The sequence below is a fragment of the Triticum aestivum genome, chromosome 4A, assembly GCF_018294505.1.
Source record: "Triticum aestivum cultivar Chinese Spring chromosome 4A, IWGSC CS RefSeq v2.1, whole genome shotgun sequence".
Lineage (NCBI taxonomy): Eukaryota > Viridiplantae > Streptophyta > Magnoliopsida > Poales > Poaceae > Triticum > Triticum aestivum.
In genome coordinates this window covers 65,443,063-65,470,381 of record NC_057803.1, presented here as the reverse complement: position 1 = coordinate 65,470,381, position 27,319 = coordinate 65,443,063, and the positions used below count along the sequence as shown (strand labels likewise).

General features: G+C 43.5%; 2 protein-coding genes across 2 annotated transcripts; both read right to left on the bottom strand.

Moving 5' to 3' along the window:
* Positions 1-1,926: 1,926 nt before the first annotated feature.
* On the bottom strand, positions 1,927-3,365 carry LOC123085170 (high molecular mass early light-inducible protein HV58, chloroplastic-like). The gene is made up of 2 exons (XM_044506771.1): positions 2,724-3,365; positions 1,927-2,631 (listed from the first exon to the last, which is right to left on the bottom strand). Exons 1-2 carry the CDS (start codon positions 2,838-2,840, stop codon positions 2,179-2,181), a joined length of 570 nt encoding a protein of 189 aa, XP_044362706.1. The 5' UTR covers positions 2,841-3,365; the 3' UTR covers positions 1,927-2,178.
* A 146-nt stretch (positions 3,366-3,511) lies between these two features.
* On the bottom strand, positions 3,512-12,554 carry LOC123085168 (brefeldin A-inhibited guanine nucleotide-exchange protein 2). The gene is made up of 11 exons (XM_044506770.1): positions 11,205-12,554; positions 9,500-9,817; positions 9,039-9,384; positions 8,453-8,875; positions 8,092-8,378; positions 7,655-7,928; positions 6,619-7,097; positions 6,187-6,508; positions 5,724-6,078; positions 4,934-5,619; positions 3,512-4,400 (listed from the first exon to the last, which is right to left on the bottom strand). Exons 1-11 carry the CDS (start codon positions 12,470-12,472, stop codon positions 3,792-3,794), a joined length of 5,367 nt encoding a protein of 1,788 aa, XP_044362705.1. The 5' UTR covers positions 12,473-12,554; the 3' UTR covers positions 3,512-3,791.
* Positions 12,555-27,319: the final 14,765 nt, after the last annotated feature.

Sequence of the window (27,319 nt, the reverse complement as noted above, 5' to 3'; positions counted from 1 at the left end):
GGGTCATCGATATTGTACCGGGACCACCGGAAGGGTCCCGGGGGTCCACCAGGTGGGGCCACCTATCCCGGAGGGCCCCATGGGCTGAAGTGGGAAGGGAACCTTCCCCTGGTGGGCTGGTGCACCCCCTCATGGGCCTCCTCCTGCGCCTAGGGTTGGAAACCCTGGGGGTGGGGGGCGCCGCACCAAACTTGGGGGGCAAGTCCCCCCCTTGGCCGCCGCCCCTCCCTAGATGGGATCTACAAGGGGACCGGTACCCCCCCCCCCCCCGGCCCCTATATATAGTGGAGGGGAGGGAGGGCAGCCGCACCCAAGTCCCTGGCGCCTCCCTCCCCCCCGTGACACCTCTTCCTCCCCGCTTGCGCTTGGCGAAGTCCTGTCGGGATCCCACTACTTCCACCACCACTCTGTCGTGCTGCTGGATCTCCATCAACCTCTCCTTCCCTTGCTGGATCAAGAAGGAGGAGACGTCTCTCCCAACCGTACGTGTGTTGAACGCGGAGGTGCCGTCCGTTCGGCGCTCGGTCATCGGTGATTTGGATCACGACGAGTACGACTCCATCAACCCCGTTCTCTTGAACGCTTCCGCTTGCGATCTACAAGGGTATGTAGATGCACTCCTCTCCCTCTCGTTGCTAGATGTCTCCATAGATTGATCTTGGTGATGCGTAGAAAATTTTAAAATTCTGCTACGTTCCCCAACAGGAGGAAGAAATTTTACTACACGGCGCCGAACCCTGAAGCCCACTGATGGCCTCCTCCCAGGCCGGAAGCCCGTATCTTGCGTGCTAAGGCCGCCACCGGACGCCGCTCAATGTCCCCTCCGGCATCGAAGGGGGCGAAGGGGATCGCTCCGGCCAGAGGGCTCGCTGAGTAGGCAAACTACAGTTGTCGAGCCAGTTGTCTACCTCCAAGAACCCATCACCCTCGCCTTCGGTCCCTCCGCTGCTGACTGACTCGCCGCCGCCGCCGCTAGGTTTAGCCGTCGTCACCATCACATGGCAGAGAGAGAGGGAGACGGTGGAAAGAGGAATGGGCAAGCAGAGGTGGGAGAGCGTGGCGTTTTGACCTAACGACCATCAACCCACTCGTCGTGTGGTTCGACCGACGTGGCACCTGGTCGGTGGGCCAACCATGTCAGAAATCGCGTTAGTAGCCTCAGAACGGTCATTTGATTTATTAAGAAAAATAACAAGGAAAGTGGTGGATTTTTGGGAGGCACAAGGAATGTGGTGGCTAGGGATGGCAATGGGTACCCATTACCCATGTACCCTGCGGGTAAAAACCCTATTAGGGTAAGGGTATGGGACAAAAAGTTACCCATGGGTATGTAAAAAGGGAAATCTCAAACCCATCGGGTAGAGTGGGTACGGGTACGAGATCATATAACCCATCCTGGCATACCCATGTACCCTTATAAATTCTAACAAGTACGGAAAAATTGCATCTACCCTTTGTCGTGAGTTTGTGAATTTAAAGTGTATGACTATGTGCTACTATTTATGACTGTTTTCATGCTTCGATGTGCTGTTGTTTACAAGGAAGTGTTGATGTTTATAAAATGTGTTGTGTTTATGATGGGTTGTTGTTTATAAGTATGTATCAATATTATTATGTGTTGTTTATAAATTATGATTGTATGTTGTTGTTTATGATTACGTTTCATTCAAATTGATGTTATTCAAACATGAATATTTTTATCCACGGGTACCCATTTACCTGGTGGATAAGCTTGAACGGAATGGGTAAGGGCTGGGTAAGTTCAACCGTCGGTTTGACCAAGAAAATGTGGGTTATGTAGACAAAAGTTATACCGTTGAATTCGTATTTGAATAACTTTTTGATGGTATAAATTTGAAGTCCCAAAATTTATATATTGCTCGTCTAATTGATGATCAAAATTGAATCTTAAAATACGCAAGCGTCTTGGTAGAATGGGAGTATTAGCATGGACGCAATTCACTCCTGCATTAATTGTAGGCTCCAAGACATCATCACCAAGAAAGACAACCTAATGATACGGCTTACAGAATGTCAGAGTCCGTAGTCCTAGTTTTTTTTTGTCAATTTGAGATTGCTTTTACCACGCTTGTCGCGTGGTCCGTAGTCCTAGTTCCTCAGCATGACCAACAAATATGTACATGCACGTGCAAGCGTACTGCACTACACTAACTAGTTTCAGACGTTGACGAAAGGCGTGCCGGTGATGAACTCGGTGATGGCGAGTGCGACGAGGCCGAGCATGGCGAAGCGGCCGTTCCATAGCTCGGCGTCGGCGCTCCATACGCCGCTGGACTTGCTCTCCACGCTCTGGCCCTGAAGGAGCGGCACCAGCGACGCCACCGAGAACACCGCAGCGGTTGTCAGGAACCATCCCAGCCCGGCGCCGCTGCCGGCCTGGTCGAGTAGCCCGCCGCCGCGCGCTGCCTCGACGGAGAGCGCCGCCACGAAGCCCACCATAGCGAGCCGGCCGTTGATGCGCTCGGGCGCTGGGCCGCTGAACGCGAGCGCGTCCCAGACCGAGGGGTTAGCCTTGGGCTTGGGCTTGGGCACCACCGGGCTTGGGGTCGGGGTTGGGGTTGGGGAGGATGTCGATGCGCTCGTCGTCTCCTTGGTCGACTCGATATCCGGCTGCAAAGCATCGTGAGTCAGTACAGCCAGTTCAAACTTGTTCAGAGTAAGCAAGTTATGATGGCAGAGTCAGTTAGGCAAAAGAGGCTTACCTCGGTCTGGGCCCTGACGAGGAGGGCGCGCCGACGCGGCAGTGCCGGAGACCAGGAGGCGGGGCGGCCGACGACGGTGGCGCCGGCGAAGGAGCTCAAGGCAACCATGGTCGTCATTACTCCCAGCAGGATGCAGGGACTGGCTAGATCACACTTGGTTCGTTGTGGACTGTGATTATTGCGTGCTGATGCCAATGACGAGCGTGCGATTATATAGGCCCGGGGAGGACGAGCTAGCCCGGCCGCGAGGGGGTGGCCGCGGCGGCGGGCACTCCCCAGCCGTGAACGTGTAGAAGTGTGCGTGCAACGAGAGCGGTCACGACGTGGACGTCCAGGGCACCATGGAGTGGCCTCCGGAGCTCGACAAAAGGTGCCAGAAAAAGTGGCACAAGTGTACTCCACGGACCGCGGAAGACTCCAGAAAGTGCCGGGCACGCGGAGATACTTGTGCCCGGGCTTAGGTCTTTTGGCGCGAGATAACGAGAAGCCATTAGAGAGACACGCAGGCCTGCGTAGAGCGTTGGCTCTATTCCAGAGACACGATGACAAAGGGCTACCAAGATGTTTTAGTGTCGGCAGTCTCGTGTTTAAAAAATGGCAGCCTCTCACGGCAGATACAATTAACTGGAGTACTACTATGTACGTAGATGCGGGTCAAAGCATGGTACGGGTTTGTTCATCGGAGAATTAAGTTTCTAGAACCATCTGATGCCAATCAAAAGTTAATGAAATGTATAACACAATGAGCTTCCTGTGCTTCGGACAGCGGCAGTTACAAACATTTCCCAAAGCAGAACGAACTGCTCAATAACTTGGTGAACTATATACTAAGGCATATAATTTAATCATCTTGTAACATACACGCTCCCAATGCAGAAAACCAAGAGCATAAAAGGGGAAAGGATCTACATGATCAGTTCGGCTCAAGACACCACTTCCCACAACGACTAAAATAATGAACACAACAAAATGGGGGGAAACGGAGCAACAGAAAGATATGACACTGGAAGTCTGGAACAAAGAATAACTTACATGTGGAGGTATACTATATCACAGGGTGCTTCAGCATCAACAGGACTGAAGCACGATTGGGCCAACCCAAGTGCTAAACATATCACTCAAGGCCACCTGCACTTCACCTGAACCATGCTCACAGCTGATGAGACCAGCTAGTAGGGGGAAGAACTGGCCAAGGTTCTTCTCAAAAGATGAGTCACCGAGACCGCTGATAGCTTGCAATGTTGAGACAACAAGCGGTGCCCTGGCAGCAAGCTCTCTCCGCTTTGACGAACCAACCGGAATAAGCCAATGGCCAAGCGGCTGTATACCGCCAGAAAGGTGAGCAGGCCTTGCTGTGCTCAAGTATACCTCAAGAACCTCCTTGCAAAGTCCAACTAGGTGGGTTTCGACCTCTAAGCTCCCTTCGTCTGGAGCTCTGTCCAAGAATATATTCTGGAGGATAGTGAGGCACAACTGATATGACTCGTTCTCAAGGCGTAGTAATGGCGGGTCCTGCATTTGGGTCATAGAGCCCAGCTCCTGCAACTTGGTCCGCAGGTCGTTGTCACTGTTTATCTTGTGAGCATGAGTGGCAACAGTATGCAAGGCCTCAAAGAGGATTACTGTGTTCTGTGCCGACAACTGAGCTCTGTACATGTTATATATCTCCATCACAGCCTACAGAAAGTGAAATACATATAAGTAAATTAAACACGGTCATGTTGCAATTACCAGCCTATTGCATGATAAACATGATAAAGCAGAATGCATGCACAGAATAAAATTAATGAAGAAAGGAGACTAGAATTTGCATTAATAACTAATATAGCAAGATAAAAGGTCCGAACTAGGTACTGTGCAAAACTAACAACCCATACTGCTACATGTTAAGCTAGAGTTAAAGTTCAACAAGCTCTGTGTGTTCCGGTCTAAGAATCTTAAGTCATTCTCATTAGACACTCTTGTCGTGTCTGAATGGAGAAATCAATTCCTACAGTGTTCGGCTAGAGATATGTTGTGGGATGTAGCTGTATGAAGTTCTTCACTTTCTCCTTCCTCACACTCTCACCTCCCTTATTAGCATGCCTATTTGACAAGGTGAGAGGCGATGCGCCAGACTTCAATAATCCAGGAAAATGGAACGATGGTGAAAACAATATGCTTCCGAACACATGAAAACAAAGATCAGTTGCAGAAGAAATACTACAGACCTGAATCAATAGGAGTTGGACAGCAGCTCGGCACTTGGCATCAGCAATTGCAAAATACAGGTTCCTTGATCTAGAGGTTTCTTCAGTACCATCCTCTGATGGTTGAGATTCGTCTTCTCTCTTATCTGAAGAGTCTCCATTTTCTATTGGTACATTTTCAAGGTAAGCTCCAGATGCGATATAAGAGAAGTCAGGAAGCGTCTCTGTGGTAGCTTCTTTCAAAGACAACACGACTTCCAGCCATTTTTCATCCACGAAGACAGAGCCAGCACTGCTCATCAGGCGAACAAATGCAGCAATGCCTATACCAGCAAGACTCTGATGGGGACGCTTAATGAAACTTGTCAAGAGTGAAAGAACTTTCCTCAGAAGTGGATGGACAGTGTCATAGAACTTGACGAAAAGGTCAACAACTAGCTGAAGGGCCAACGTGCACGTTTCATACATCCAAGCATCTTGATCAAGCTCTGCAGGATCATTTTCCGCATTTTGTCCTTGTGAAGAACCACCAGATGGATCAATAGCATGCCATACATAATCAAATATTGGGAAAAGTACTGAATCAAACACCTTCTCCCACAAAGGAAGAGAGAAAACATGGCCATGGTTTCTTAATGTGTCAAATAACACCTGCAAGGAACTTTTCCTAATTTCTGGTCTAAGGTCGAAAGTAAGTTCAGACAATCCTGCAAGGTTTGACAAGTTGGCGCCACACATCATTACTAGTAAATAATAAGTCAATGGAAAACAATAGAAAGGTCCATCTTGAAAAAAAGGAGAATGTAACTACCTGCTAATAAAGGAAACCAAAAGTGTATATGATCATCCTTATCAACCTGAATTGCACCTTCCTGCTTTCCATCCTTGGTCAAACGAGGCGAAGGTTCCTTCAGCCTTGAAGAGGACCCGATGTCACCTTCTGCCAACTTTGCCGCACAGAATCGAAGAAAACCAATTGCATTAAGGCTTATATCCTTGTTAAACCTACTGTTGGTGAACGCAATAAGACAGTTCACACAATCAGTGAAAGTTGAAGACTCAGTCTCGGTAATGTAGGGGAAATAATCTCGCAAAATCTTCTCGATAATTTCAAAGGCCAAGAGTACAATGTTTTTATGATCATCATATGATGCCGTTGCAAAAACCTGAAATTTATGCACAAAACAAATCAGCATTCAGAAACAAGAATAAAACTGCTCCAAAGTGTCTCGTATCAAAATCAAGGTACATGAGTGCAAATACAGATAACATACCATAAACATGCTTTTCCACCCTGACTTCACATGATTAACACGGGCCAGTACCATTTGAGATACACACCTGATGATTAGTTCTCTTATCTCAACAGCTCTACTCTTCCTCATTACAACAACAAAAGGCTTCATAAATTCATTTTGGAAATTGTAGTTGGCCAGTTCTTCTCGCTCCAGGAACTTCATTGCCAGCTGCCGCAATGAATCCATAGCAAATATTGCAATTGAAAGATTTTCTGAGCAGCCAATGGTAACAAAAAATTCAGACAAGACATGCCATATGCTTGACCAGACAAGCCTGATGCGGTTCATATTGTAATGCCTAGAGAAAAAGAAACAATCATACTTCAGTGACTATATAGTGCAATAAGAGTGTAAACAAACATATTGCAATGTTTATAGATTGCTGAGATGACATCATAGATTCCTTACGTGATTTCAACAATCTTAGTCAGGCTAAAAACACGTGGATCAGAAGCAGACCGCAATTCCTCCATTGAAACCTTACAAAGGGCCTTTACAAAATCAATTATACCCTCACTGTTGAGATTTTGACTTCTTATGAATACACGATTCATTTCAGCCATCCCGACTTGCTCCAAGAGGATTGTCACCGCATTATTCATTTGATCAACACCAGAAGCTTTTCCACCAACACCAGCGCTGTCATAAGTACCTCTTTTAGAAGCAGCACCAGCAGTTGGAGCCTTCTTTTTCAAACCAGGGATAATCGAGGATTTAGCCTGTTTTGATTTATCAAGGTCTGGCTGTTGCAGTGCAAAGAAAGTGGCATCTGGAGGAGCACCTTCACCTACAAGATGTAGATTCTCGAAACGAGAAACACAGGTCAATATATGCTCCCATGCTTCTTGCAAGTAATTTCCGTCTTCATCTGCAATCAACAGAATTGCCTAAGAGGCAATTCACCACCACAACAAAAGAGTGAGAATGGAAAAAACTGATTATATCATTATGCTCAAAGTAAGATTTGGTAAACTGCAATTAGCACAACGACGTATGCTTGTAATGGAGTGTGCAACAGAAACATTCAAATGGCAGGCCAAAAGAGGCAAAAGATGAGTCCCATGAATAGTTTTTTCTTTCAACATTTTCTCAGTCACCCAGAATAACTATACCAACTGTGAAAAAAATACCAAATGCTCAGTACACACAAGGAGCAAATATAGCTGCTTTAACAGAGATGCAGAGCAGCTCTCCTCAGAACATCACATCCAGCTATTATCATGCACTTTCCCAACAATTTAGCATGGAACCAGTTAGGTCATAAATCAGTTGCATCTAGCCTTTTAAAGCCAACCAACGCAAAACAAACTTCTGAGTACCATTTTTTGCTTTAATGATTATTCTCTTTAGACAATCACTAATAATAGAAGCAACTTCTCTGCCGGTAGTATACCAGTCAAACACCTAAGAGATTCAATATTCACACCAGATATGCAGAACAAACCTTAATCGCTTCAATATTTTTCTGCTTGATATCCGCAGCAGAGTGAAGTGATGTAAACTTGGCAAGCGATGTAATGAAAGCATCCCTTTGAGTCTTCATCGACATAGCTGCGGTAACATGTATTGCACAGCGAAATCCCTCAAGACACTGGGATATGACAATTTCATCGTCACTCTGGTCAAGTGGCACACTGAAGGCAGCAAGCATAGGAGCCCAACAAACCTCGACCATGAACTTCAAAATTACTACATCCGTGGCTGGATAAAATATTGACCTAAATCATTCATTCAAAAAAGATCCACATATATTATTTACAGTGAAGGAGATCAACAAAAATAATACAATTGCATAAACATTTGGGCAAAAAATATATAATTGATCAAGTAAACAGTGTAACTTAGTTTACAATTATTAATCTAGAGTCCAGCATAACTTACTCAGACATACGAGCCTTTTCTTTGAATTGCTCCTGCATATGCTTAATGAGATCATCACTCGTCTCCATAGCTGAACCTCGTTTGCGTATAACAATGTTAAGAATGTTATCCAACCCAAGAATTTTGTTAGAGCTTGTTGATTGTTGCTGATGAGGAACAAATTCGTCTTCTTTCATCTTAATTTCTTTTTTCCAAATCCTTCCATACAAGGACCTCATAAATTCTTCTGGTAGGTCTTTCCCATCATCAATACCACGATTGTTTCTTATGAAATCTTCTGGTGACATCTGCACCAATTAATACATTAGGAATAGCATCAGAAAATGTGTAAATTGTATGCTCAAGCATAACTTGAAAATACCTTATTTTTGACCATTGGGTTATGTGCATCAGTGTTAAGCATTATGACTGAATAAGCAAGAACATAAGCTGTGTCTGCACTCGAAAAGGCCTTTGGGTTGCATTTGCAGTAACGCTCTGCAAATTTCTCCATAACCCGATCAATCTTTTGAGCTTCTCCAGGAAGCCTAAAACCTTGAAGAAAGGCTCTGATCGCTTCATCAAATTCCATATTCTGAAAATTAAAAGAATCCACATATGCATGCATGACTTTGAGGGATAAATCTTCCCTTTCCCCTAAATAATCACCAATCATAGTCTTGTTCAAGCCAGAAGTACTTTTCAGGAAAGCAGCTATATCCTCAGCTGACTCCCCGACCTTGTTGGCATTTATTAAGAATTCAATTCCCTTTCTAGGCTTCCGGTTAAACAGAGCGATACCCTCCTGTCATTCATAAAGCAGTTGACCACATAAGAAAAAGGAAATGAATCAACCTAAATATAATGGAACTGTGGCAAGTAATTCAGGACAGAACAGCAACCAGCAGAACATTGCCACATTCTCATTGAAAATGCATAAAAGTAACTAACTGTGGAATGAGATCCACCTGAAGTTCCATTTTGTAAGCTCGACGCTGCTCCAAAGATGCAGCCTCTGAAACCCCATTTGATACTTCTGAATGTGAATCGGATACCTCGCTAGAAGCATCTCCATTGATCTCTGTCTGGGGAAACTCATTTCCACCATCATTATCGTTTTGCTCTGATTCAATCTTAGGAGAGTCAGGATCTGGAATACTTAGCTGCTTATTCATCCAATCTCCCATGGATCTGAGGATAGAAACTAAGCATTTCATTGCTTCACTCTTCATTGTCGTATCCTGAGGCGGTACCAATGTGGTAGCAATACCCGCAGGAGGCCCTTGAGCTGTTTTAAGCAGACCGTTGACCATCCTGCCGGAAAAACATACAGAAAATGAAACACAATAGTAAATAGGTTTCTGCAGCTATTTATGAGACTAAAACCTCACTAGTCAACTATAGTAATGAAAAGTGAGTGATGCAGTACCTCTCAAATATGTTCGATGAGTGGACATCACAGTCGTAATTGATGAAAATGTCAACCAAGATTTGAGAATCAGTACAGAGCTTCTCCAAAAAACGAAGAACTATCATCTTTGCTTGAAAATTTGGTTGTGCAATATTTTCCAGAACTCTTAGAATGATCATGGGAAAAAATACTCCAATTTCTGCCTTCAATCCTGGCCTAAATCTTGAAACCAAGCTAATAAAAATAGAACAAGATAACTGAAAAACAATCATATGTGACGAGGCACAGTTCTTCAAAAGTGATAGGCACAAATACTGCTTGATAGCACCTAGAAACCTGACCGAGTTAAAACAAGATAGTTAGGCCAAAAAGAAGTATACTCGATAAATAAAACATCAAGCAGATGGGTATAAGAACTCTGTAGCAGTTGACAAGAAAATGTGACTATAGCACAGTCAATATGAAGATACAATTGTATTAGCTACACCAGCATAGTGTACTTTGAGAAGAAGCTGTTCTACCTGAAAAGCTACAGTAATATACCTTGGTAGGCATGACAATACACATGCCCATTACTATTTTACTAGCAAGAAACATGTGTCTTGCTACAGAGTAAAAATGACATACTACAAGTTTGCAAGACTAGTTACTTTATTGAATGAGGTGTTGCTAGGCATATCCAAAAATGTACTCCCTCCGTCCCAAAATTCTTGTCTTAGATTTGTCTAAATACGGATGTATCTAAAGACAAGAATTTTGGGACGGAGGGAGTACAATATAGTGGGATGTTTTTAGAAAACAGGTTTAAGTGGATGATGAGAATCCCATCACGATCGGAACCGTTAGTACCAAATCAGACTGTTGGTACGACCCCGAGGAAAAATAGACCATCACTACCAACTGGTTCGTTTACAGGTCCCTACTTCATTTTAATCAACATAACAGAATCAATCACCATGACTCTCATGGGCAATGCAACTTCGTTAGAATGATAGGTTGTAACCCAAAATTTGTACCCACTTTATCATTTATAGTTATTCAACAAATACAATTGTATTATCAACCAAATTGGCATTACTTTCAAGTTTCAAGAAGAGGAGACAGACAGAACCAACAAAATAACCAACAATGTGTCAACGTATATAATTCAAAACCAATCAATTTTCCTATGACAATAGCTAGCTCCTCTTCCTGATACAGTATCCACTTTGTTGAGGAGTGTAGATTGCTTCTCTAGCAAGTAACATGGTATCAAGGTTTTTAAGGAGGTAAGACATCTAGTGACAAATGACATCAGATCATAACCCTCATTGCATGGGTGTGCAGCCATGAAGTCCCATCAAAATGCAATTGTCAGAATCAACCTCACTGAACCACTTTTATGTGAGATTGATCGATTACATTTTGATTTCAATATCGTAGCAACAAGCATAAATTACACACATCTAACTTCTGTAAATTGCAACATGAATTTCAATACTGATTTTTATTATCAATGTTATGAACAGAGCAACATCGATTAATCCAAATGTACTACCTGTAAATCGATGCCTGATCTTTTCAAAAGAGTTCGTCAAAGAATTCATCTCTTCCTTAAGCTGTGACTAGACCACGTTTCAAGGAATAAAATGGTGCTCAAACTTTTGATCAATGTTGTTACCAGATTATAAAAAGAAATTCAGAAGATCTGGGGCAGAATAACTTCAGGCAAGGGAATTTGTACCTCTCGCTGGTGCGGAACACAGCCCCAGCATTTTCAAGCAAGATCTTGAGAAGTTCAAGAGCAAGGATCTTCCCCCGCATCACTATCGGATCAGCTGGTGCATCCTTCGGCGGTGTCTTCATCGAGAGCTTACATAATGCCCGGAAAACTAAGAAAGCATCTCTCCGCAGCTTATTCCCAATCCTGACATCAGCATCATCATCCAAAGTGGCTACCACTGCCCCCTCCACGCCAAGCTCATCCTTACGACCCTCAAGAGCTGTCTTGTACATGCTAATCTCCCAGTACTTGGCATCCAGCATGTCCTTATCCGTTGAATCAAGCAAGTCCGCAGGATTTGCCCCTTCCTCAGCTGCTGCGGTCGTCTCAAAAGCACCATCATGGGGCACAGTGCCTGCCGCAGCAGACGAGGTTGTCCGTGCCAGAGGTGTGAATGCACCATCAATGTCCACCATGATCTTCGAGATGAATCCCTGTACGAAGGTGACATCGGCGGTGGGTGATGCACCTGAGCCAGCATCAGGCAACTCAATCACTTCAGCCACGACGATGGGCTGCACGGGGATCGTTGATGAATCTGCCTCCATTCTGCGGAAGACGATTACCAACATCTGCACGAGCGACGCCTTGGCAGTGGCCTGATTCACGGTGCTACGGCTCCCCAGATACATATCATAGCAGGCGCGCACAGCGCGGAGCAGGCAGTCGCCGTGGAGGCACACGGAGGTGGATGTGACCGCAGAGAGGAGAGTCTTGAGGAGGAGGAGCTCAATGTGCTCGTCGTCGAGGTGGAGCGCATTGCAGGCCGCCTCGAGCAGGGAAGCGACGAGCTGTGACGAGGGGTCAGCCGACGGGTCGGCCTCGCCATGGATGTAGGAGTGTGCGATCAGCCTGTGGAGTAGCTCGAGCGCGGCCTCGACGAGCTTGGCGCTGCCGGAGCCGAGCGCGGAGGAGATGGGGGAGAGGAGCAGCTCCGAGTCCTCGAGCGAGAGGTTGCGGAGCGGGCCCGGCTGCCAGGAGGAGGAAGTCGGCGTGGAGGGCGAGGTGGGGGTGGACGGGGTCTGCGCCGCGGTGGGCGAGGGGGGCGGGGGCCTCTGGAGGCGGTCGAGGATGGACTTGGCGGTGTGGGAGAGCTTGGAGTGCGCCTTGTTGCGCCACGAGGCGTTCTTCACGAGCTTCTCGAGGAAAGGCACGAAGGCCTCGACGAGGCGCGGGTCGGACTCCGGCGAGGACAGCGGCGGCGGCGCCGCTGCGGCCGCGGAGGCCATTATTCCTCTAGGGATTTCGGTGGCCGCGGCTGTGCCGCGCCGGGTGGATCTGGATCTGGGCTGGGCGGGGCGGGGGAGGGGAGTGACGGGTCCGGTGCTGGGGTTTGAGGTGGTTCGGATCGGCGAGTGGGGCGAAGAAGGGGAGAGATGTTCGCGTGCGTAGATTTGCGAGGAATGCACCTGATCGATTAGCTGTCGATGACTGGTGGGAACGAGCGTGTGTGGGACCCACTTGTCGGTGTCATATTAGTGGTGATCTGCGTGTTCAGAGAGGCTACGCGGGCGATCGAGGCAACAAAGTGATGGGAGTGAGCTCAACGACGATGACATACATAGCGGGGGGGCAGGTGGCAGGGGTACAGTCCTTGCTGGGCTGGGCTAAAGTTGACTTTTAGGATACGGGCCGGATTTGCATTTCTCGAGAATCATGGGCCTCGTTACTAGAAGGCCGAGCTCGGTTGATACACTCTACTGGGCCATATTTTGCAACCAATTAAAATACAGCTAGTCCAGCCCACTCTGTATATGCACCCCTGGGCGGCATATTTCCCTAAAAAAACTATGGGTGGCATACTTTTTTTTTTGAATTGTTTGGATTGCTTACCCACATGTGTCACGTGGTCTGGGCGGCATACTTAAGGAGGTGTTTGGTTCGACAATGGGTAACGCAACCGTAATCGTAAACAGGTCACCCTGGCAATGTAAACGGTATGTGCAATTTTTTAAACATGTTGGTTCAACTCCAAAATTGGACTGTAATCAATTGTGTCGTTTGGTGATGTGTAGCTCCGAACTGAAAGTCTAAAACAGTGAGACTACCATAGAAATCCGTAGCAGTAGATTCCGGAACGGATCCAAAAATAGCAAAAAAATAAAGAATAAACTGAAGAGCAGAAAGACACAAATCACGGCCGTGGATCCACACCAGAGCCGTCACTTGGTTTTCCACAATCAACAAACATCGACGTTTCTTCACAGCTTGGAGATTGGAACATGTAGATCTGCCATGGTTGGTAGCTCCATGTGTGGAGATGTCGCCACACGAAATAATAGGGCTACAAGGCAGGTCCATGGTTGAGGGGATCGAGGAAGGAGCGAAGTCGTCAAAAGAGAAGACCAAAGCAGAGCGGTTTCGTTATTAGATTATGGTGGGGGTGGGCGGAATGGGCCTTGACCTATGGTGGAACTTGTTTACACGGTATGCGTGTATAGGCCAGATCAATCAAACACATTTTAGGGTAATAAATTGCGGTGTAATCAGATAACGGGCGAAATATTCCCAACCAAACACGTCCTAAGTGTCAAAGTGTCAATCATTCGCACACGGATGCACGGGCTAGCGATCACTTGGGTCGGCCATTTAACATGTACGTTGGTTTCAGCTAGGGAACCTTCTGGAGAATTCCAACTCCAGAACCTGTTTTTTCTGTTTGTTTTATATAATGTTTTAGTTTCTTTTTACTTTCTTTTTTTTGTTTCTTTTTTCCTTTTCTTTTTCGCCTTTCTTTTTTTCTTTTTCAAGTTTCTCTGTCTTTTTTTTGAAAAAAAATCAAACTTTTCGAAAAATGTACTTATTCACAAAAAAACATAATTCAAAAAGTGTTCATGTTTTAAAAAATATTTGTAAATTATAAATATCATCATATTTGAAATGTATGTGTTCTTCAAAAAAATTGTTCATGTTTTCAATTTTCTTTTCACAATTCAAATGATGTTATACTTTTTAAAATAAATCACAGTTTCAAAAAGAATATTTCCGGAAATGTAAGTAATTCAAAAAATTATCAGGTTTTAAAAAATGTGTAGGAATATTAAAAAATTTATTACAATTATTTGAAATTCCAAGAAACCAGAATTTCCAACAAAAATTTTCCCAAAAAAATACTTTTCAAAATATGGGAAAATTTTAAATTCCAAACACTTTTTGAAAATATAAACATTTATTGAATTTGTGGTCAATTTTTTAAAATGTGAACATTTTTAGAGATTCAAATCAAATTGTAAACAGAACACTTTTTGAATTTCGGAACATTTTTTATGAATGCAGATAATGTTTGAATTTTCGAACAATTTTGGAAATTATGGACACTTTTTGAAATTTTGAACATTTTTAAGAAACAACTAAAAATGAAAAAGAAAAAGGAAAAAATAGAAAAGTGAAAACTAGTAAAGAAAAAACAAAAAAAACATGCAACATGCATCATTGATGGGCCGGCCTAGTCGGTCGCTGCCTATTTGAAAGGTGACTATTTGAAAAAGGACCTCCCGGGATATGGTGCTTCACTCGTTCTCAGAAAAGAAAAACCTATCAAGGACTGGTAGCAAATAGCGTGTGTGGGACCCACTTGTCGGTGATATTAGTGGTCAGCTGCATGCTCAAAGAGGCTATGCGGGCGATCGAGGCAACAAAGTGATGGGAGTGAGCTCAACGATGATGACATAGCGGGTGGCACGTGGCAGGGGTACGGTCCTTGTTGGGCTGGGCCAAAGTTGAATTTTATGACACAAGTCGGATTTGCATTTCTTGAGAATCATTGCCCTCATTGCTAGAAGGCCAAGCTCGGTTGATACTCTATTGGGCCACATTTTCCAAGCAATTAGGGCATCTTCGACGTTGACCCGCAAATTTGCTCTGACATCCGTCCGCGGACAAAGGGGACCAGTCCACGGACACTAACGCGGGAGCCGGCCACCCAACGATGCATGCATACATTTCAACCATTTTTAACTAACCGGATGAAATTCATGCAAACATGGCGGATTTCATATAAATCGAACCAACTTCATTACATTTCGGACATGCTTCAACAAAAATCAGAGTTAAGACGACTCTAGAGGTATAATATGGGACATACTTCAACTAATCACCTAGTCTAATGCCGATCGTGACTGATCTCCATTCCCACGACATGGCTACCCTCTGTGGCTTCCACCTCTATGGCCTCCGCCTCCACCATATCTTCCTCATGTCCAGATGCATCGCTCATCGGAGTGGGCATGCTTCAGCCGTAGGGGAAGAGTGCCTATTCCGCTTCCGTGAAGCCAAGGCGGGGGCCGACGATGGTCTACACTAAACCGCGCAAGACACTGGTTGAGTATGTCTGCGACATGGTGGCAATGGCCATTGTGGGACCCAAGCAGTGGTGACCTCCCATGGTCTACTTTTCCTCGGTGATTGCGACTGCGGACATGTTGGCCGCCTCTGCTGGCGGGGCACGGTTCCGCCAACGTTTGCGGCGGATGGCACGGGCGTAGGTACGGGAGGAGTGTGATGACACAATGGCGTCCACGGTGCCCGTGCCACCATGCTCTCCCGCGTGTCGGTGTGGAACAACTGGCCACTCCTCTGCGAGTTGGCTTGGAGTGGTGAGTTGTTGCACCATGGGCCAGCTTGGAGCAACGACTTGCTCCTCCACTTGCCCGCCTGCAGCCTCGCCCACGGCCCCGAGCGGCGAGGGAGGTGGAGTAGCGAGTTGCCTAGCTTGTATCAGGCGGGCTCGGGCAGGCCACCCAACCGACTTTTATGTCGTAGAACCCCTCTTCCTGCTCGCTGGATTCCATGAAGAGTGTGTAGAATATGGTGCAAGGAGGAGATGGGGAGTACAAGTGTGGTGTGGTTCTTGCTCGGCGTTTGGCCTTGTTGAAATAGTAGGCAGAGACGAGGAGCCAACCAGTGTTGTGTTCAATGTCGGTCGGCTGGTAGACGAACGTGTGGCCATAGTAGGTTTCTTGGCACACGCGCGGGTTCAATGGAGGTAGGCGGGCAGTCTGAAGCCGGTTGAATGCGACGGGAAGGCGTGTTCAGCCGGGCGTGTAGTAGGGAGCGCTCTCTCGTCCGACACGCCGCTTCAATGCCGACTCTAGTGAGAGGCCACGTCCGCTCTGGGCCGGCATCAATGCGGAGCGGCCGATCCACACCAGCATGAATACGGGGAGATGGCGCCAGGTGGGAACGCACGCCGGTGAGGAAGGAGGCTTTTTTGGTGGGCCGTGGTAGTTAGGAGCGGGCATGACAACGATATGATACGTCGCCATCGTATCTACTTTTTCAAACTCTTTTGCCATCGTTTTGGACTCTAATTTGCATGATTTGAATGGGACTAACTCGGACGTTGTTTTTAGCAGAATTGCCTTGGTGCTATTTTTGTGCAGAAATAAAAGTTCTCGGAATGGCCTGAAAATTCACGAAGAATATTTTTGGAATAAATAAAAAATATTGGTGAAAGAATCAACCAGGGGGGACCCACCAGCTGTCCACAAGGGTGGGGCGCCTCCCCTAGGGCCTGCTCCCTGCCTTGTGGGTCCCCTGGACCTCCACCGACATCAACTCCAACTCTATATATTCATGTTCGGAGAGAAAAAATCAGAGAGAAGGATTCATCAATACGGAGCCGCCGTCACCCCCTGTTCTTCATCGGGAGGGCAGATCTAGAGTCCGTTTGGGGCTCTGGAGAGGGAAAATCGTCACCATCATCATCACAAACCTTCCTCCATCACAAATGTCATGATACTCACCGCCGTGCGTGAGTAATTCCATCGTAGGCTTGCTGGACGGTGATGGTTTGGATGAGATTTATCATGTAATCGAGTTAGTTTTGTTAGGGTTTGATCCCTAGTATCCACTATGTTCTGAGATTGATGTTGCTATGACTTTTCTATGCTTAATGCTTGTCACTAGGGCCCGAGTGCCATGATTTCAGATCTGAACCTATTATGTTTTCATGAATATATTTGTGTTCTTGATCCACTCTTGCAAGTTGTACACACCTATTACGAGTTATGATCCGCATACCCCCAAGGTGACAATAATTGGGATTTTTTCTGGTGATTACCGTAGTTTGAGGAGTTCATGTATTCACTAAGTGCTAATGCTTTGTTCTGGTTCTCTATTAAAAGGAGACCTTAATATCCCTTGGTTTCCATTAGGACCCCGTTGCCACGGGAGGGTAGGACAAAAGATGTCATGCAAGTTCTTTTCCATAAGCACGTATGACTATATACGGAATACATGCCTACATTATATTGATGAATTGAAGCTAGTTACGTGTCACCCTAGGTTATAACTGTTGCATGATGAATGCCATCCGACATAATTATCCATCACCAATCCATTGCCTACGAGTTCGTTTCATATTGATCCTTGCTAATTTACTTTTCCGTTGCTACTGTTACGATTGTTACAAAACTGCTACTGTTACTTTTGCCACCGTTACCGTTACTTCCATACTACTTTGCTACTAAATACTTTGCTGCAAATATTAAGTATTTCAGGTGTGGTTGAATTGACAACTCAGCTGCTAATACTTGAGAATATTCTTTGGCTCCCCTTGTGCCGAATCATTAAATTTGGGTTGAATACTCTACCCTCGAAAACTATTGCGATCCCCTATACTTGTGGGTTATCAAGACCTTTTTCTAGTGCCGTTGCCGGGGAGCATAGCTCTATTTTCTGAGTCACTTGGGATTTATATCTGTTGATCACTATGAGGAATCTGAAAGACAACAAAACCATGATCTATCCCTCTACTATGAGGGGAGGTAAGGAACTGCCATCTAGCTCTCCACTTGATTCACCTTCTGTTTTGAGTGAGCTTGTGACACCTACACCTACTATTGGTTCTGATATGTCGCATGTTGTTGATGATGCCACTTCTGCTATGCATGATGCTTATGATGATACTACTTCTTTGCTTGATAATACTGTGCCACTAGGTGAATTTCTTGATGAACAACTTGCTAGGGTTAGAGAGAATGAAACTGAAACTGATGAAATTATTGAAACTGAAGATTATGATTCTCCCCCTATAGATGAATTGCCTAAGGTACCTGAGGGTTATATTATGGATGAAGAAACTGCTAGAGACTTTTTTGCTTGCAATGATAGAGAGGATCTTAATAAACTGTTAGCTAAGTTGAAAGAAAAATCTTTGAATGCTAGAATGCAATATGATCCTAAGTTTGCTACTTCACCTATCTTTGTTACTGATAAGGATTAAGAATTCTCTGTCGATCCTGAGTTAATTACTTTGGTTGAATCTGATCCTTTCCATGGTTATGAATCTGAAATTGTTGTGGCACATCTTACTAAGTTGAATGATATAGCCACCCTATTTGCTCATGAGGAAAAAAATCGCTATTACTATATTCTTAAGTTGTTTCCTTTCTCATTAAAGGGTGATGCTAAGATATGGTTTAACTCTCTTGCTCCTGGTTGTGTGCGTAGTCCCCGGAATATGATATATTACTTCTCTGGAAAATATTTTCCTGCTCATAAGAAACAAGTTGCTTTACAGGAAATATTTAACTTTGTGCAAATTGAAGAAGAGAGTCTCCCACAAGTCTAGGGGAGGCTTCTCCAATTACTTAATGCTTTGCCTAATCATCTGATAACCCACAAGTATAGGGGATCAATTGTAGCCTCTTTCGATAAGTAAGAGTGTCGAACCCAACGAGGAGCTAAAGGTAGAACAAATATTCCCTCAAGTTCTATCGACCACCGATATAACTCTACGCACGCTTAACGTTCGCTTTACCTAGAACAAGTATGAAACTAGAAGTACTTTGTAGGTGTAACTGGATAGGTTTGCAAGAATATAAAGAGCACATAAATAAAAACTAGGGGCTGTTTTAGGTAAAGAAGCAATAAAGTAGCATAGCGAGTGTGGAAAAGTGGTGGTAGGAGTTGCTAAATTGTCCCTAAGCAATTGACTACTTACTAGACCGATAGCAAGTTTTATGTGGGAGAGGCCACTGCTAGCATGTCATCCCTGACTTGGAATTCTATGCACTTATGATTGGAACTATTAGCAAGCATCCGCAACTACTAAAGTTCATTAAGGTAAAACCCAACCATAGCATTAAGATATATTGGCCCCCCTTCATCCCCGTGTGCATCAATTTCTATTCTAGGTTGAAGCTTCTATCACTCTTGCCCTCCAATACATAGTCCTTTCAACATACAACTAACCCTGTGGTGTGATCCACGCGCACGCTCATATGATGGGCACCAAAGGACAGCAACATAACCACAAGCAAATTAAACCAATCATAGCAATTCACCAATTACCGATAGGACAACAAAAATCTACTCAGACATCATAGGATGGCAACACATCATTGGATAATAATATGAAGCATAAATCACCATGTTCAAGTAGAGGGTACAATGGGTTGCGGGAGAGTGGACCGCTGTAGATAGATGGGGGAAGGTGATGAAGACGTTGGTGAAGATGACGGAGGTGTTGGTGTAGATCGTTGTCGCGATGATGGCCCCGGTGGCGTTCCGGAGCCACCAGGAGAGAGGGGGAAGAGCCCCCCCTTTTTCTTATTCTTCTTCCTTGACCTTCTCCCTAGGTGGGAGAAGGGTTTACCCTCTGGTCCATGGTCTCCATGGCGGCGGAGGGGCGAGAGCCCCTCCGAGATTGGATCTGTCTCTCTGTCTCTCTCTATTTCTGCATTCCAGATTCTGGCCTTCCGCCGTTTCTTATATTCCCGGGGATCCGTAACTCCGATTGGGCTGAAATTTTAACATGATTTCTATCTGGATATTGGCTTTCTTGCAGCGAAAGAAGGGCACCAGCCGCCTTACGGGGTGGCCACGAGGTCTAGGGGCGCGCCCTCCTGCCTCGTGCCCCCCTCGGGCATCATCTCACGTTGATTCTTCTTCCCAAAAATCACATATATTCCAAAAAAAATCTTCGTCAGTTTTTATCCTGTTTGGAGTCCGTTTGATATGGATTTTCTGCGAAACAAAAAACATGCAACAAACAGGAACTGGCACTGGGCACTGGATCAATATGTTAGTCCCCAAAAATAGTATAACAAGTTGCCAAAAGTATATGAAAGTTGTATAATATTGGCATGGAACAATCAAAATTATAGATACAACGGAGACGTATCATCATCCTCTCAAGAAAAATGAAGTACTTGATATCTTTTATAATGGACTAACCGATGCTTCTAGGGACCATGTGTTGGTTGTGTTTTCAGGGAACGAACTATTGAGCAAGCTGGAAAACTATTGAATAATATATTGAGCAATGATAATGATTGGACTCTTCCCGAACCACCTCCTAAGCCAACTCCGAAGAAAAGAAGTATTCTATTTCTCAATCCTGAAGATATGCAAGAGGCAAAGAAATCTATGAAAGAAAAAGGTATTAAAACTGAAGATGTTAAGAATTTACTGCCTATTGAAGAGATATATGGTCTTAATTGCCGACACGGGTAGTGGAGGTAAAATCTCTCTATAGATTTGATGAAGGTGATTTTCCTTATAATAAGTCTGCTAGTCAATGCTTGGATGAGTTTGATAATTTCATTGTTAAACAAGAAAAATTCAATGCTTATGTTAGTAGACAATTGAAACACAATGCTTATATGCTTGAACGCTTGGGTGATTATATGAGTAGAACTATTAGTGATCTTAAGCTTATCAGTAAACATGCTTTTTATGGTGAAAACTCAAGTAGACAAGTACTTAAGGCACAGGATGATTTGCTCAATGATTTGAATAGCAAGAACAATGATCGTGCTGTTAGGGTTATGACTAGAGGTGGTAAAATGACCCAGGAACCTTTGTATCTTGAGGGACATCCTAAGATAATTGAGCAAGATTCTCAGAGAGTTAATGCTGATGCACCTAGTCCTCCTATAAAAAGAAGAGGAAAAATGATAGGACTTTGCATGCTTCTAGTGAAGCTGTTATAGACACCCCCGAGAATCCCAATGATATTTCTATCTCTGATGCTGAGACACAATCTGGCAATGAGCATGAACCTAGTGATAATGTTAATGATGATGATCATGTTGATGCTCAACCTAGTAATGATAATGATGTGGAGATTGAACGTGGTGTTGATCTTGATAACCCACAATCTAAGAATCAATGTTATGATAAGAGAGACTTTGTTGCTAGGAAGCATGGTAAATAAAGAGAACCACGGGTTCAGAAACCCATGTCCTTTCCTTCTAAACCATCCAATAAAAAGGATGATGAGGATTTTGAGCGCTTTGTTGAAATGCTTAGACTTGTCTTTTTGCGTATGCGTTTGACTGATATTCTGAAAATGTCTCCTTATGCTAAGTATATGAAAGAAATTGTTACAAATAAAAGAAAGATACCGGAAACTGAAATTTCCACCATGCTTGCTAATTATACTTTTAAGGGTGGAATACCAAAGAAACTTGGGGATCCAAGAATACCAACTATACCATGCTCCATTAAAAGAAACTATGTTAAAACTGCTTTATGTGATCTTGGAGCCGGTGTTAGTGTTATGCCTTTCTCTTTGTATCGTAGACTTGAATTGAATAAGTTGGCACCTACTAAAATCTCTTTGCAAATGGCTGATAAATCAACTGCTATGCCCATCGGTATTTGTGAGGATGTGCCTGTTGTGGTTGCAAACGTTACTATCTTAATGGACTTTGTTATTCTTGATATCCCCAAGGACGCTAGTATGTCGATCATCCTTGGTAGACCCTTTTTGAACACTGTAGGAGCTGTTATTGATTGCAACAAGGGCAATGTCACTTTTCATGTTAATGGTAATGAGCATACGGTACACTTTTCGGAGAAACGATCTCAAGTTCATAGCATCAATTCTATTGGAAAAATCTCAACTATTGCTATTGGAGGCTTTGAATTTCCTCTTCCTACTGCCAAAAAGAAATATGATATTCTTATTGTTGGGGATATGCATATCCTCGTTGAGGTAACCTAGTGTTATTCGAAAATTCTCCGGTTTCATGTCATTCGGAAGAAGTTTGTTAATAAGACTTGATCAACCTTGTTAATGGATTCCTTTTGATAGGCGTGAGATGGATGAATTTAGAAAGCACAACTTTTTGTACCCACTTTTTTACTTTCTGTTATTTGGAATAAATAAAGCAAAATAGTATTATTTGTCTGTTTTCTGAATTATCCATGCAATTAAAGATGTCCCGAAAATAAAAGTTCTACAAATGCCCTGAGAATTTAGTATGACTTTTTATAGAATATTTGAGAATTTTTGGCACTGAGAACACACCAGGGGGTTGCACCAGTGGACCACAAGGGTGGAGGGCACGCCTGCCTTGTGGGTCCCACGTGGGCCCCCCTCACTTATTCCGGCACCCATCCACTTCGTCTTCCTCCAGAAAAAATCATCCCATTGCTCAAACCCGTGTTCTTGCTCATCTTGCTGCCATTTTCGATCTCCTTGTGCGAAGCTCCATTTTGCAAAACTGTTTTGGGAGATTGTTCTTTGGTATGTGACTCCTCCAATGGTCCAATTAGTTTTTGTTCTAGTGCTTTATATTTTGCAAATTTTTGCTGTTGTGGTTACCTTGTTCTTGAGCTTGCATGTCAAATTTATATGGTCCAAAGTAGTTTTGATGCATGATAGAGCCTCTAGGCACTTGTAGAAGTAGTTGTTATCAATTTTGTTGAGTTTTTTTCACTTTTATTTTGAGTCACTAAAAAATTCAGAAATTTTCAAAGGAAAGAAATAGTGAAAAGATGTTCGAGAGGCTCTTCAAGCTGGGGCTCAAAGGAAAATGAAAATGAAGAGAAGAAGAAGCCCAAGTATAACCTTCCTCGCACCGCGGAGGTTCGGTTGTGTGAATGGCCAAGTGATGCATTCTTGAGGGCGGCCGGAATTTATGATGATTTCTATTATGTGGCCAAGAATGTAGACATCACCGACTTCCTCAACGATAAGCGTGATCAATACCACCGACTCACTAATACTTTTATGCAAAAATCTCATTTTCATGCTAGGAAATCACCACCCACGGTAGAGTTTCATTTATATGATGAGCATAAGGAGATGGCGTTTTATGACTTTTGTGAGGTTTGGGCAGCATCAATGAACCATGTCCTAGTGATGAGGACGATTTTATTAATGAAGTTACCGTAGGGGAAAGGAGAAGGGTGTCGGAAGCGAGAGTGGCTACTTTACATTTTTCCTGTTTTGCGCTATTACTCATTATTTGCTGGGAGATGTTTGATTGGTCATGGGAAGAGTGGAGGCCTTAGTGCCCCTGGCCTCGCTAGTTTGCTTCATGCTTTACTTCGTGATAGAACTTTTAGTTTGGGCGCTATTGTTGCTCAACAGTTGAGTTTAAACTGTTCGAGGGGTACTATCTTTGGAGGTATCTATGCCTCACGCCTTGCTAGACGCTTCGAGATACCCATTAGGCACGATGAGGAAGAGGATATGTTGCTACCCACTAGATACTTATATTATGACAATATGGTAGCACATGATTTTATTAGTGATGATAAGGACAAGAGACTTATTTATAATCTGGTATTCAGCCAAAAGAGTTGTCAGATTATTACTTTGATTGCACCTTGTTTGTTTGATATTCATTCAGGCAGGTACCTCATTTTTCTCGAGGACATTTATGCATACTAGGAGCGGATGCGATCCCTAGTTCCTGAGCCAGAGTCATCACCTGATCCGTATCAGGAGTCTATTTATCAGTGGGAGACACAGGAACTCGCCAACCAGTGGAACCCCTAGGATCCTCATCAGTACCCAGGAGAGGGGCACTTTGATCCATGGGCATAGACCAACTTAGACCAAAAGCCTAAGCTTGGGGGAGTACGTATTTCTCACCGACATTACATTCATGCTCACACACTCATTTCAGTTGTCGGTGTTCATACTTTTTCATTGTATTATCCATGCTGGTTTATTTTCTTTTTCCCGCTCTCTTCTTGTGTGTTTGAAAAACTTTGAGAAAAATCCAAAAAAATTAGTGTAGTTTCTTTTCAGGTTTCCTTTCCATGTTTAGTAGTAGTAGTAGTATTAAAAGAAAACACAAAAAGTTTTATCGTTCTTCTTTTGCTTGTTGGGAGCTTTCCCATGTAAATAGTTTTTCTCGTTCTTGTTTTTACTTCCTTTAGAAAAACAAAAACTCCAAAAACATTTCAGTGTGTTTCTTTGAAATTCTTTTTCCTTTCTTTGAGTCGAGAGGAGAGGACCACGATGAAAATGTTGAGTGGCTCTCATATGCATTATTGTTGATCTAACAGAGAGCCCATATTACCTTGTCTTGTCCTTTGAATAAATGTTTGCAGATTCCATCTTAGTCCAATGCATGTGCACGCTTATTATTATCCGCATTGTTCAGTCATGCAAGTGAAAGGCGATAATTACGATATTTGATGAAATGATTGAGATGAGGAAAAGCTGGTATGAACTCGACCTATCTTGTTTTTGTAAATATGATTAGTTCATCGTTCTTGATTTAGCCCATTATGAATGAAACATGTTTGCAATGACAAGTAGAGATTATAGTTACTCATGCCATGCTTAATTAGCTAGGAGTTTATAATGGTTTACCTTGCGTGCCAACATGCTTTTAAAATGGTTGTGATGTGGTATGATAGGATGGTATCCTCCTTTGAATGATTGAAGTGGCTTGACTTGGCACATGTTCACAAATGTAGTTGAAACAAAATCAACATAGCCTCCATGATATTTATGTTCATGGTGATTTATATCCCACTCATGCTTGCACTCAATGTTGGTTAATCTCAATGCATGTTTATGACTGTTGTCGCTCTCTAGTTGGTCGCTCCTCAATCTTTTGCTAGTCTTCACTTGTACTAAGTGGGATTACTGCTTGTGCATCCACTTCCATAAACCCAAAGTTGTTCCATATGGGTCCACCATACCTACCTATATGCGGCATTTACTTGCCGCTCCAAGTAAATTTGCATGTGCCAAACTCTAAACCTTCAAATAATAATCTGTTTTGTATGCCCAAATCGCTCATGTAGCGATTGGGGGCTATCAGTATCTTCCATGCTAGGTGGGTTATTCTTACGATGAGTGAACTCCACTTGTCATTCACGAGAAATGGCTGGTATTTGGGATGCTCAGTTCCATGCTCAAATCAATTCAAAATATAACTTCAAACAAAACTCCCCTGGGACTGTTGTTTGTATGGATGGTACCCGTTGTTTCGAACTAGCCGTGGAGTGTGCTTGTGAGTGGAGGGGAGTAAAAACTTTACCATTCTGTTTGGGAACCTCCTATAATGTATCTAGTATGGAAGATACCAAGATGTCTTGGTTGTTATGTTGATAATGAAAGCATACCGCTCAAAATATTATTCATCTCTGTTTCAAAAGCTCGAGCTCTGGCACCTCTGCAAATCCCTGCTTCCCTCTGCGAAGGGCCTATCTATTTACTTGTATTGCTGAGTCATCGTCCTCTTATAAAAAGCACCAGTTAGAGAGCACCACTGTCATTTGTATGCTTTGTTATTAATTGATATTGAGTATGACTATGACTGGATCTCTTTTACCGTGAATTACAATGTCTAGTTAGTCCTTGATCTTTAGGGGTGCTCTACATTTATGTTTTGCGGTCTTAGAAAGGGCTAGCGAGATACCATTTTGTTATATCATATCATGATTGTTTTGGAAAGGTGTTGTCATCCGAGATTTATTATCATTACTCGCTAGTTGATTATGCCATTGATATGAGTAAATATGAGACCTAAATGTTATTATGAATATGGTTAGTTCATAATCTTTTCTGAAACCTAAATGCTGGCTTTACATATTTGCAACAACAAGATCAAATAGAGTTTGTAGAAGTTTTTCTTTATCACTTCCAGTTTGTCAACTGAATTGCTTAAGGACGAGCAATGGGTTAAGCTTGGGGGAGTTTATACGTCTCCATCATATCTACTTTTCCAAACTCTTTTACCCTTGCTTTAGACTCTAATTTGCATGATTTGAATGGAACTAACCCAGACTGACGTTGTTTTCAGCAGAATTGCCTTGGTGTTATTTTTGTGCAGAAATAAAAGTTCTCGGAATGGCCTGAAAATTCACGGAGAATATTTTTGGAATAAATAAAAAATATCAGTGAAAGAATCAACCAGAGGGGACCCACCAGCTGTCCACAAGGGGGGCGCCCTCCCTAGGGCGCGCTACTACCTCTTGAGCATGCGTTGGTTTTCCCTTGAAGAGGAAAGGGTGATGCAGCAAAGTAGCGTAAGTATTTCCCTCAGTTTTTGAGAACCAAGGTATCAATCCAGTATGAGATAACATGCAAGTCACCTAGTACCTGCACAAACAATCAAGAACCTTGCAACCAACGCGATAAAGGGGTTGTCAATCCCTTCACAGTCACTCGCAAAAGTGAGATCTGATAAAGATAATAAGATAAATATTTTTTGTATTTTTGTTGTATAGATTGGAAAGTAAAGATTGCAAAATAGTAAATGATATGCGATGTAAATAAAGAGATGCAATGTAATAAGAAAGAGACCCGGGGCCATAGGTTTCACTAGTGGATTCTCTCATGATAGCATGTATTACGGTGGGTGAACAAATTACTGCCGAGCAATTGATAGAAGAGCACATAGTTATGAGAATATCTAGGCAATGATTATGAATATAGGCATCACGTCCATGTTAAGTAGACCGAAACGATTCTGCATCTACTACTATTACTCCACACATCGACCGCTATCCAGCATGCATCTAGAGTATTAAGTTCATAAGAACAGAGTAACGCTTTAAGCAAGATGACATGATGTAGAGGGATAAACTCAAGCAATATGATATAAACCCCATCTTTTTATCCTCGATGGCAACAATACAATACGTACCTTGTTGCCCCTACTGTCACTGGGAAAGGACACTACAAGATTGAACCCAAAGCTAAGCATTTCTCCCATTGCAAGAAAGATCAATCTAGTAGGCCAAACTAAACCGATAACTCGAAGAGACTTGCAAAGATATCAAATCATACATATAAGAATTCAGAGAAGAACCAAATATTATTCGTAGATAAACTTGATCATAAATCCACAATTCATCGGATCTCGGTAAAC

Bases quoted from the DNA above. Each gene is read 5' to 3' on its own strand.
- LOC123085168 (XM_044506770.1), bottom strand. From the start codon at position 12,472: ATGGCCTCCGCGGCCGCAGCGGCGCCGCCGCCGCTGTCCTCGCCGGAG. The intron at 9,385-9,499 runs GTACTGCATCAC...TTTTTCCGGCAG, and splicing joins TCATCGAACATATTTGAGAG to GATGGTCAACGGTCTGCTTA. The intron at 7,929-8,091 runs GTAAGTTATGCT...TGAATGATTTAG, and splicing joins GAAAAGGCTCGTATGTCTGA to GTCAATATTTTATCCAGCCA.
- LOC123085170 (XM_044506771.1), bottom strand. From the start codon at position 2,840: ATGACGACCATGGTTGCCTTGAGCTCCTTCGCCGGCGCCACCGTCGTC. The intron at 2,632-2,723 runs GTAAGCCTCTTT...GATGCTTTGCAG, and splicing joins TCGTCAGGGCCCAGACCGAG to CCGGATATCGAGTCGACCAA.